The sequence below is a fragment of the Epargyreus clarus genome, unplaced genomic scaffold (assembly GCF_041222505.1).
Source record: "Epargyreus clarus isolate Ecla_fem2 unplaced genomic scaffold, WU_Ecla_fem_2.2 ptg000027l, whole genome shotgun sequence".
NCBI lineage: Eukaryota > Metazoa > Arthropoda > Insecta > Lepidoptera > Hesperiidae > Epargyreus > Epargyreus clarus.
In genome coordinates this window covers 3,012,896-3,025,618 of record NW_027332234.1, presented here as the reverse complement: position 1 = coordinate 3,025,618, position 12,723 = coordinate 3,012,896, and the positions used below count along the sequence as shown (strand labels likewise).

The following is a 12,723-nucleotide window of genomic DNA, read 5'->3' as shown; positions in this document are numbered from 1 at the left end:
GTCTGTATTGGTGTCTCATAAGATTTTTGTGGCACAAAAGGGGTAAACAGACGTGAAGCACTAGTAGTAAGTAGACTGTGGTTGGATGCAGGTGCGCATCTGTGATTTTTCGGTTCTACGTGCGCATGAAAACTTAAAAAGCTTATTAAAAATCAATTGCAATTATCATGGAATTAAATGGATTGGAAGCAAAAGCGTGGTGGAGTAAGAACCAGTATTTTTCGGTTATGAGGAAAATTTCCCCAGCTGTAGGCAGACTTTCCCCAATTTTGGGGAGAGTTTCTATAGTTATGGGGAATTCACCCAGGTATGGTGTTTCCCTAGGTGTGGGGTAAGTGTCCCCAGTTGTAGGAGATACGTGAGCTCAGTTATGGGACAAAGAAAAGATCGCAGTTATATCTTGAAAGACAGCCACTGAATAAACCTTTAACAGTTTTTCCATTCTCACATCATTTTATCAAGCCTGAAGGTGGGATCGTTTCAGTTCAGTAATGAGGGTCTATTCAGCTCGCCAGCTCGAGTAGGTCAGCGGAGCCCTGGTGGACAGGCGCATTGGAGTCACTGTGCGGCGATACTCTGATCACTATCGCTTTGGACACTGTGCCGCGGGGTTTAAACATAGGTGATTTGAATTTAAAACCTCATTGTAATGGACAACATATATGAGTATACTTTATGACTGATTATGAAAAAGAATATAAGTAAAGAATTAAGAATTAACTATGTAACCCGCGGTGTATTAAAATGCGGTCCTCAGCTAATACACCATTGCAAGGTAATCTTTTTAGACCAATCCGCAGAAGAAGCGCGGTGGAGTGAGATCCAGTCTTCCCCGGTTATGGGAAAAATTTCCCCAGATCTGGGCAGTTTTCGGAAGAGTTTTTATAGTTATGGGGAATTTATCTAGGTATGGAGATGTTGCGGGACGAGTGTACCCAATTGAAACGTGAGCCCACTTATAAGACAAAAAAGGTTTTTTATTGGACTACAATCTTAAAAGACAGCCACTGAAAAATCTTTAACAGTTTTTCCATTCTCACATCATTTTATCAAGGCTGAACGAGGGATCGTTTCAGTTCAGTAATGAGGGTCTATTCAGCTCGCCAGCTCGAGTAGGTCAGCGGAGCCCTGGTGGACAGGCGCATTGGAGCCACTGTGCGGCGATACTCTGATCACTATCGCTTTGAACACTGTGCCGCGGGGCTTAGATTGTAAGGGTGCGTACGCATGAGGCGTGAAAAAAGACGACGTACGTCTTCTGTAAAGAAATGTAAAAAAAAAAAGTGTGTATGTGTCAGCTACGACGCACGATTGGAGTTTACTCCTTACGAACGATAATTATGATATATATCGAATAGAAAAAAAGGGTAAATGAACGCATCTGCTAAAATGATAAGAGAAACAAACATATATCTATAATTATTCGGATTATTTATATTACTTCAATAATGCGTATTACATAAAGTATGTTACAAAATAATATAAATAATAATAACAAGAAAACTTTAAAATCAAAACATTAAAACTTGATGGTTAGGTTGCTGTTTATGTACGTTGTATATAGATGTATACAATAGATGCTACTATATGCATTTATTATACAGCATGCATACCCTGTACTCGGCAGTATACAAGTTGTGGCAGAACTTCGTAATACGCAGGCGCGCAACACACACGTACAAACATACGCACACATTCAACTCTCAGACTGGAGGTAGTGAACTATACAGTGAGACTACGAAGTATCGCGCAAAGAGGAGACCCCGAGAATGAGATACGCTGTGTAATGTATTCCATCTCATTCTTTTACACGTTCAATCCTACAGATATATATGTTTGTCTCTTTCTACGTTACGCCTCAACTTTTCGTGTTACACTTGATTTTACTCCTCATAAAATTTCCGTACCGGGCCTTATAACTCAAATCGTTTCTTAAGGAGTAAACTCCAAAAACATTTTTTAAAAGATTGTAACTAATATAGACGTGTATATTTTTATGCGTCTGTTGGGGGTAATGTTTTTGAGCGTATGCATACATCTGAAACGACTTTTCGGATTTTCACGTATGAGGTGTGTGAGGTGAGGTGGGCACGGATTTCGTTTTACAATGAGAGGGTTTAAGGTATACTTCCCGCGAACCAAACGTGTATTTATGGACCTTTGAGAACTTATTTTACAGAATTTTTAGGCATATATGTTTCCTTACGATATTTTTCTTAAAGCAAGTCATAATTAGTTTGTAATATGCACATAACTTTAAAATAATCAGAAAAAACTTAGGAATTATGAATTATGAAGTCTTTCTGGCATGAATTTTAAACTATTACGCTTTTAGTCCATACGTTAACTGTTATGAAAACCATAAGAAAAGTCCTGAATAAATACACCTCCGTGTGCACCAAGCGCGCAAAGGGGGTGATTAAAGAAAACAAGTACCACCAGCGCGCAAGATTACATAATGCGATAGCGCGCACAATGGGTGCAATTAACTTGCGCAAACACCCGGCTGGATTGTGCCGCGCCCCGCCCACTGCACTCACTGTGCCTAATGGATTTGTCTAAATTGTGAGAGTAATGAAGGCTACATTCCTTCAAGGCACAGATCTCCTCCCAGAGTGGAAGGACCTGGGGGCATAGTTTCCGCTGGACAATCTAGGATTATCCACACTTCACACCCATTTGAGACTTTTTATTAAATTACTGGCCACGTAGGTTTCCGTTCGATACTTTTCCCAAATAATCTCGTAGTTAAGGGTTGATATGCGCATAATTTCATTCCAGCTTGAGATGCTGAATTTTAAATTACTATGCTACTCGTAATAGTCCAAACCGTAATGCTGGTATTTTTTCAGAACTTTCCGTATGGAAAGGTTACGTGAAATTGCACCAAGCACGCAAAGGGGGTGATTAAAGACAACAAGTACCACCAGCGCGCAAGATTACATAATGCGATAGCGCGCACAATGGGTGCAATTAACTTGCGCAAACACCCGGCTGGATTGTGCCGCGCCCCGCCCACTGCACTCACTGTGCCTAATGGATTTGTCAGCGATGTACGGTGGGATTCGTTTTTAGTCTCATTTTGAGCTATTAGTATATTATGTCCTATATACGAGTACATCCTTAAACGAGGTTTCGGATTCTGTGGAAAGTAAATTTGACATATCCGATAAAATGTATGTCATTTATCTTTGGATGGCTGGCTTTACAGCCAGCTGTCTGTAAAAATACTATTTAGCATAAAAGACAGTTTGATACAGAAATTATGTAGTCGGACTTAGCCTATAAAGTGGCATATTGAAGATTTTTATAATGGTTAGATAAGGGTTAAAGATGATCACCTAACTATGGTATCTATAGACTATATGATACAATTGTCCCAGGCATCTACAATAAGTTATGGTAGAAGTATAGCGGGGTTTAGCGAACTTGATGCAACCACGAATGTCTACCATATGTATGACGAGCCTAACATTATCAATGTCATAAAAGTTTCCAGGCAGGACATGTAGAAAAGATGTGTGAAACCCAAAGTGAGAGTATCCAAACGTCTACTAAATGGTAAACCAGATGGGCGATGAAATCGTGGAAGGCCCGAACTCAAATGGCCAAACGGAGTTGAACAGGACCTGAAAACTCTGGACGTGAAGAAATGGGAGAGAAAGCCAAGAATAGACCAAATTGGAAGAATACGCTGGACTAGGCCAAGGCCCACGCCGTAGCGCCTTAGATGATGACCTACCATAAGTTACTTCTATAGAAACTTAACTAATCAAAACTAAACATACATAACAATATCTGACGACCCGCGTGGCGGAGCGGTCACCATACCGGTCTGCCACGCAGAGGGTCCCGGGTTCGATCCCCGGCCAGACAGATACCTAAATGATGAATTTAGATTTCTGTTTCTGGGTCTGGGTGTTTGTGTATTTGTCTATGTGTGTGTCCATGGCACCCACGATACAGGGAATCCTAGTGTGGGGCTGTGACTGTAGAAAGCGTTTGTTTTGTTTTTGTTTTGATTAGAGATGTGCCGAGTCAGGTCGACTCAAGTCAGTACTCGAGTATTTACATAAAATCGCATACTCGTGTACTAAAAAAGTACTCGAGTCAGTATTCGAGTACCCGTAATACTCGAATATTGACGGTACTCATACACTGACTCCAATCTTATGTACCTTATATAGGCAAAGGAGTCGTTTTTTTGCTCTTCCGTGCTATTGGATTGTGTGTTACAAAGTACTCGAGTACTTCATGCTAACTCGAGTGCATTGTGAATACTCTGGACTCGAGTACTGACTCGATTCTTTTTTATATGAGTACTAAAGTACTCGAAGACCAAAAATGGCCGACTCGGGACATCATTATATCTAAGTATATAACAGAAATAACCCTTACTTAATGCGTTCAAAATGTTGTCGCAAATGCACAGTATCGGTTATCCAACAGGCAATAATTCTCGTTTAATTGAAATTAATAACCGTGTGTGGACATTTATTGCTCTGAACGCATCTGCTACCAAAATTTACTTACGTTTTACCTACCGTGTACTGTGGATAACCGTATAGGATGTGCGAACGTGGTAGCAGTCGGCGACGCCTATTTCTGCCTTGCAAAAGCAGTTTAATGTTTTGAAAAGTGGGACGTTGAGTTGAGTTGAGGTGTTCCAGTTAGTCCACAAAAGTTCCAACGATCACAAACTATTGGATGTGTGAAAGTGGGAGCAGTCGAAGCCTATTTCTGCCTTGCAAGGCGGTTAAATGTATTGTAAAATGTGATAGGCATATGAGGTGCTCCAATTTGTCCTCAAAGGTTCCAACACATTTGGGGTCGGGTTTAGGTAGGACTTTTCTTTTTATTACATAGGAGCAGCATACGAGCATGCAGTCCACCTGATGGTAAGTGGCTACTGCCGCCCATATACATCAGTAATCAACCCCAGATAGGATTAGATATTCCTACCTGACGTTGGCCACAGATGCGCCGCTACCCCTGAGGACTAAGCTGGAACGCCTCGAAAAAGTCTGTCTCCCTTACCACACCCTTCAAAACGGAACACAGCAGCGCTTAACACTGCTGTTATTAGGAAGAAATAGGTGTGGCGGTGGTGCCGCCGGAGTCGAACCACAAAGGGTTCTACCACCTTCATACCTCCTCCTAATGTTATTCGGGTTTATATGTATAATACATCGATATCTATGTACGGTAATGATGTTTTAAGTCTATTATTGATTTACAAGTTACTCGTTTGCATAATAAGGCATAGTGGCGTTCCTCAGATGTATTTAAACCTCCCTTACTAATATTTTATTCCATTTTTGTCAATCAAAGTTCGAAATATGGCAATTTCTAGTAGGAATAAATTATCAAATTTTGTTCTTTGGTAAGCAAAGTAAACATTGGATAGATTGGTTGTTAATAAATAACAATAGGCGTTAGATATGTGAAGCCTACCAACCACCAATTATTGACTCGGTAATGACCAAAATTCATTTTAGTTTAAGATGAGACTGCTGCACAAAGATGGAACAGTATTGAATTGCCAATCGGTGCTAATATGACTGCTGCCCAGCGGTGGGACAGTAATGTATCGATGCTAATATAGTGTTTTTGTCCTCAGATGCTGTGGCCGACGTCATCTCATCGAGCAACGTGTTTTATCAGTATCGTGAGGGATTCAACAACGCCGTTCGACGCAATGTACGGATGCGAGACTTATTGTAATGCCAAAGGCAACATAATGTTGTTGGAGAAACTAACGAGTGCACAGTCCACCATATGTTGTGATATAGTTTAATTACAATCATAAGAATATCTCTTTTTAGTGGTCTTCGGCAGTAATGTTCAATACTTTACTAAAACTCTTATCATGATCATTGGTGCTATTTCTGGCATAACAAGTGAGATATGATCTAAAATTCCCTGTGTATTATATAAAACTTGGTTTTTACATTGTCTTCAGTTACCTACTTAATAAATTGATTAATAAATTAAACTGTTTGATGTTTAACTTGTTGTTTCATTTATTTATACATCTTATCTCTTTAAAATATTAGAGACTGTTATTAATAAAATCGAACTATTCCAGTTTCCTACCAAACACTGAGATTTGGACAATTTTTGCCTAGGCTTACTAAAATTCTGAAATTTCGATATCTTTACTTGAAAAAAAATCGATAAGTCGATTATGAAAACTGTTTCTTGTCCATGTTGTCCACTGAAGTAGTGAGCTCTTCCTAAACATGTTGGACATGACTCCATAATTCTGATTGAAACTATGTACGGGCAGATCATAGATTAGTAAAGATTACTCACTCCTAACAAGAAAATGTACCCAGTTTTGACAATTGAAATAGTTGCGTAAAAAAGTTTTGCCACGTCTCCGTGCTAAAATGTCCCTAAAATATTTGAAATTATTATTATAAATTATTTATTTAATATGTAAATAATTACGCATTATTAGTTATTTATTCGTAAATTTTCTCTAAAAATGTTTTTATTTGTCAAGAATTCAAAAAAAGAACTTACTATAATAAGCTGTTTGTGGCTTCATTCAATTCAAGGCGGTGAAGTATCTTTACTAATCTATGGGGCAGATAAGACATTTTTTTTTATTTTGGTCTCACGCAATAATACTTAGAAAATTGCAATTGCAAAACATAAATCTTACAAATCCTTAAGTTTCCTTAGGTACATACCAACTTTTATCACCTAAAAGTTTGTGTTTAAATAACACAGCGTAATTAATAAAGGGAGAAGCAAGAACAAACTTCGTTCATAAATACATCAACATTGCTATTTATGAGAGTTGTTCCAACTTATTAATATTTATGGGAGAATGTTCCTTTCTTACGGTATTAAATGAAAATGCAACACGAATCTGTCCTAGGTTCTTATTACTTCAACTTTCTGAGTACATAACACTTTGTTATTAATAAAAGCGTGTAATTTACGTACATTGTTCTTGCAACTTCATTCATAAATACGTCAAAGTGACATTTACGAGTATTGTTCTGTTTTTGGCGCGAATTGCGGTGATTAACTACACGGTGCTTTTAGGTTTAGCTTTAATTGTTCTTGCTTGTTGCTTCCCATTTTACAACACTTTTGAGACGGTAGAACAAAATTTTCAACTCATCTTAAAAGGGAATAGTCGCTCAAGCCAAGATATTTTATTTTGAACGTTCAGTACCCTTACCATGAGCTTTTACGTTTTGACAAATATGACTGTTTTGGTATTTGTTTATGTATTTGCCCATACAATTTCCAATAGCCCCTAGCGGATTGTGTCAGAACTAGGAAATCGTATGGGCCAATATGTTATATATTGGCCTTAATCACCATAGTTAGAAATTAGAATTAAACAAAATTACTAGAAAGACATCCGATCCTGCACCGCCGCCGTGCCGTGGGAACGCTGACTCCGCACCACCGCTCCGTTTCCATCGTACAGTCCCGAACGTGGGAATTCACCCTGGGCGCTAACATTGCCCCACTTAGGATAGTTAGTTATAATTTAGGTTACATTTAATCCAAAACATGTAACATTCTGTTTTGATTAAATACATATATATAAGTAATTCGGTCTTTCTGTATCCTGGCTGCTGCATCCCGACGCATTATATAACTAATACGTAAACAATAACCAAAACAGCCATATTTGTCAAAACATTATAACTTATGGTAAGGGTACTGATCGTCTTATGCACTGTCGAGTGCGATCGGAGGTTGGATGGGTGACCAGCAGTAACTAAACAGCAGCAGCGTATGCTTCGGATTCCCAATTTGAACATGGGGTAGCAGTTGTTATGTTTTAATTAAACACACTTTGAAGGTGGTAGAACCCAGTGTGGTTCGACTCCGGCGGCACCACCGCCACACCTATTTCTACCTAATAACAGCAGTGTTAGGCGCTGCTGTGTTCCGGTTTGAAGGGTGTGGTAAGGGAGACATACTTTTCCGAGGCGTTCCAGCTTAGTCCTCAGGGGTAGCGGCGCATTTGTGGCCGACCTCAGACAGGAATATCTAATCCTGTCTGGGATTGATTACAGATGTCCATGGGTGGCAGAAGCCACTTACCATCAGGTGGTCTGCATGCTCGTCTGCTACTCCTATATTATAAAAAAAAAACACATTACATGCATTCACATACGTTCAGTTTTTCTTATACGATTGTTGCTGCTACAAAGGTGCGGGAATTTGTGTTATAATAAAATAGTTTGAATAGATTTCAAACAGTACTTTATGTTTTCAATAGGATAATCATTTTAATATTCATTAGAGCGTTTTCAGATTATCCGATCCGATATCGGTGTCGGACGACGATAGCCGACATCCGATAGCCGACGCCATGTGCTATTTTCACATATTTCCGACAAAATCGTTCCGATACGGCCATTTGCTCGATAGCTTAGTGCGGACAGGTCATCATGGCAGACTATAATAGAAAACTTTATTTGCTGTATCTCTTATATTTGAGACGCAAAAAAAGATCTGTTCACAGACAGTATTGGATACATCCTATTGTGGAAGCTAGATATTCAGAGGGAGCATTTTACACTCTTTTTAGCAAGCTACAACACGCACCTAGAAAGTTTTTTAATTACTTTCGTATGAGTGAATCCACATTCAATTATTTGCTAATTCATCTCACAAACAGTATCAAGAAACAAGACACACATTTTCGAATGGCTGTGGGGCCTAAAGAATAAGAAAGAACCATGCTCGTGAGTTTTATCCCACAAGCATGGTTTAGATTCTACCAGTTCAATTAATGTAATTATATCGTATTTAAATGATGACGACGCCATGATGACAACCAAACTAGTAAACAAGCTCAAAGTGGCCGCCGCGCATAGGGCTCTACGCACACAGAGACAATTTAGATACACGTAGAGCACACATACAAACATTATCGCCCGACGGCTCACGGGCGTCCGATGGTGTCGCCAGCATATCGCTGTCGGCTCCGATATCCGATATCGAAACGGACAATGTGAAAGGCAGGTACATGTTTCATACATTTTACTTACCCCGATATCGTATCGGCGTCCGATACCGATATCGGATCGGATAATGTGAAAACGCTCTTAGGTGTAGAAATTATCGGTATTGGTGACATTCTTTTAACCCGGTCCATTTTTCCTTTAAGTTATTTAGATTACCTAAGTTTTTTTTATATAGATAGTAGAAATGTCTACGTTACCTACTCGTCTAATTTTATTTCATTTTTAAATTAGTATAGTGGTTATAAATTGTAGCTGTTAGAACCAGAGTAGCTTAACCACAACAAAACGATTTACAATATGGAGAAAAGTAAAAGTGTAAAGTCCGCTCTGAATTTGTTGCGGGGAGGTGTAGTCAACTAGACATACAATTTACTATGGCGACGCGATTCATTTCTATATTCAAAGCGGACTAGCAGTTTTACGTGGACTATACAACATTTTTAAATTACGAAAATACAAATACATTACTATGAGTGTTATTATATAGGTACATAGTGATGCTTAAAGAATTATTTTTTTGAATTTCTTTACACACGCAAACGTTGCTACGTGCGTAAGGGCCCCAACAAACTAGCCTTTTTTGAAATGAAATGATGGTAAATGAAATTATGTTTTATGAAAGCTACATGCAGCAACGACACGAGTACCTCCTAATCCAATCGCCTTAGCGTGAATCGTCAATGCTAAAAGCTTTTGAAGATGGTAGAACCCTTTGTGGTTCGACTCCGGCGGCACCACCGCCACACCTATTTCTACCTGATAACAGCAGTGTTAGGCGCTGCTGTGTTCCGGTTTGAAGGGTGTGGTAAGGGAGATAGACTTTTCCGAGGCGTTCCAGCTTAGTCCTCAGGGGTAGCGGCGCATCTGTGGCCGACCTCAGGTAGGAATATCTAATCCTATCTGGGGTTGATTACAGATGACCATGGGCGGCAGTAGCCACTTACCATCAGGTGGACTGCATGCTCGTCTGCTACTCTCATATTATAAAAAAAAGCTACATAATAGGTGTGCAGTTTCTTAGGGCTGTAAGCTAGCTGATATATCATTAATTTGGAAAAAAATATTTTCACGATATGCAAGTAATGGGCGATGTCATATCTGTGGTAAGTATACCGGTAAGAGATTACCTTTACAGTCTTTTATTATTTTTATTAATTAATAATTACTTTACATCACGACAAGACAAGAACTTACGTTTGTAATCTTTAGATGAGTAAAATACATAGATTGATCACTTCTAACAAGAAAGTGTAACCAGTTTTGTATTGAAATTGTTGCGTAACTAAAGTGTTGTCATATCTCCAGTCTAAAATGTTTAAAATATTTATTACGTAAATTACGTAGTATTCGTTATTTATACGTAAATATTCTCTAATAATGTTTTTTATTTGCCAAGAATTCAAACAATAAATGATAAAATGATCATTTTGAAGCTTCATTCAGTTTCAAGGCAGTGAAGTATCTTTCTATTTTACATATCAAAGTTGTAACGTTACAAGGAAAGGTAAAAAAATAACACACCAATATATTCGTACATAATGTTATATTTCGTAATAATTGAAACAACTAATCGTGTACTATTCAGTAGGTACATAAGGTAATTACATATGTATACTATGTTACAGGCGCCAACAATTCCACGAATCGTGCATAGTGCAGTATTCATATTCCCCTCTTTTCTCATATATATACAAACATGGCGCTTTCTACAGATACATTAACAAGTTTTACTATTCTATTTGTAAAATAATGGTTTGACGGAAAATAAAAAATGTTGAGAGTACAATCTTTTAAGTAGTAGTTTGTCATTTTTTTCTCAACGGAATGTATTAGAGCCTAGTAATAATTTTACAATTCAAAAATACTAGTGTAATAGTATTTGTAAGATTTACAAAATAATACAATTATTACACAACACATATAACAATTTTGATACATATAATTAAGTTAATGTCATGATAGCTGTTCTAGACTTTGATTTTTTAATCTATGTTTTAGCCATCCGTACTTTAGTTTTAAGTCTAAATTATTTTTTTATTATAAATAGTGAGGTCGGTTAAATGTATTTAATTTTGAAATAAGTAATACTTTTATATATTATGACTGATAATTTTTAAATCTTGTGTTAAATCTATTCCTGGAAATATAAAGGAAAATACTTAGTTTTCTTAAATTTAATATACTTGCAGTAAAAGTTAACTATCAACTACATACAGCATACAAATTTGAAATTGCTACGAATTTTAGTCATAACTATTATATTATGCGTTATTTACACTAGCTTAATCTAAAGACAACAGAAAAACTTCACAACAATTTGGTCGAATACTGCAACGGTAATAATGTTAAAGGTATATTTACAAATAATAAGAATATTTTTAATTTACAGTTTTACTTACTCTAGATAATAATGAGACTTATTTTTATACTATTAATATACATTTTTACGTTATTTAATTAAAATTTAATTGTAAGAGATACATCTTTGTAGATGCGACCTGCGTTATAATATGTCAAATGTGTCAAAATATTTAAAAATGCACATGTGTTGCCAGTCATTATGTTATGTTGCCAGCACACCGACACATAGATCTAGAACAAATCGGCAAAGCAATCCAATGAAGTTCTGTATGGGGAAAATAATGTGTTACGCATATATATATAGGATAGCGTAACGAAAAAACCTATGGTTACAAGTTTATGATAGGGAATATGCATGGAATTTAAAAAGCGATTAAACCTGAAAACCGTAAACAATAACTTTATATGCATATAATTATCTACACCAAACACGCTCCGTGACGTCGTTCAAAGAGCGCGTAAAATGACAGCGTTGAAACCTGTCAAATTTTATCGATACTTTAAATCATTTAAAAAAATATATTACAAGCAATAATAACATTGTTTATATGTTTTACTATGTTAAAACGAAGTGTTAAGTGATTTAAAAATAATAAAATAAAAATGTGCACATTCCCTATTACGCAGTTTATTATCTGTCATACTTATATTGAATTTTAAATATATCTGAGAAGTATATCGGTGTTTACCGAGGCAAGTGTGTTATCGTAGATTTTTTACGAAACGTTATTTTTAAATTACTTAATTTTTAAGTGAAGCGCTAATCAACTGACCAAATCAGAAAATGCTGAGGTTTTATTTTCGAAAAGTGGCTTAAACATTATATATACATTATACACAACTAAAAGATTTCTTAGTTACAATATTTTCAAAACCAATAAACAAATATATCCTTAAAAATAAAATGACATTAATAAAAACATTTTTTTTTATTTTAATTCAATATGGCACCAAAATTTGGTAAATTGTTTGATTTTTATGGCACATGGGAATTCACATATTTATTTCATCGCCATAAAGTACCTCATAATACTATACATAATTGTATATAAATATCATTAATATATGTTTTAGTTATCTGTGGTGTTGCAATATTTTTTGCATTACTTCCATCTTTAAAAGTGTTTTAAATACTCCAATTGATTGTAACGAATATGACCGCAATCCCAGATAATCCCTTTTCACTGGCTTAATTGTTTTTTGACTGCTAGCTCCGTTGTTAATAATCAATCTATGTGTTTAGCTAACGAAATCGTAATTTGACAATTTTTGCCTATTTTTTTGTGGTCAGCTTTCGATCTTTGGTAAGCGATAATAAGATAGATTGAATGTTTGTTATTAATATAACGGGCAA

General features: G+C 36.7%; 1 protein-coding gene across 2 annotated transcripts in view; it reads left to right on the top strand.

Annotated features, from left to right (window-relative positions):
* The window catches only part of cutlet (chromosome transmission fidelity protein 18 homolog), a 41,191-nt gene extending 35,181 nt beyond the window's left edge, over positions 1-6,010 (top strand). For both annotated transcript variants that reach the window (XM_073088638.1, XM_073088639.1), the window contains exon 16: positions 5,621-6,010. In XM_073088638.1, the coding sequence (XP_072944739.1) occupies positions 5,621-5,724 (104 nt within the window). In that variant the 3' untranslated portion in view covers positions 5,725-6,010. The remainder of the gene's footprint in view (positions 1-5,620) is intronic.
* The last annotated feature ends 6,713 nt before the right edge of the window (positions 6,011-12,723 follow it).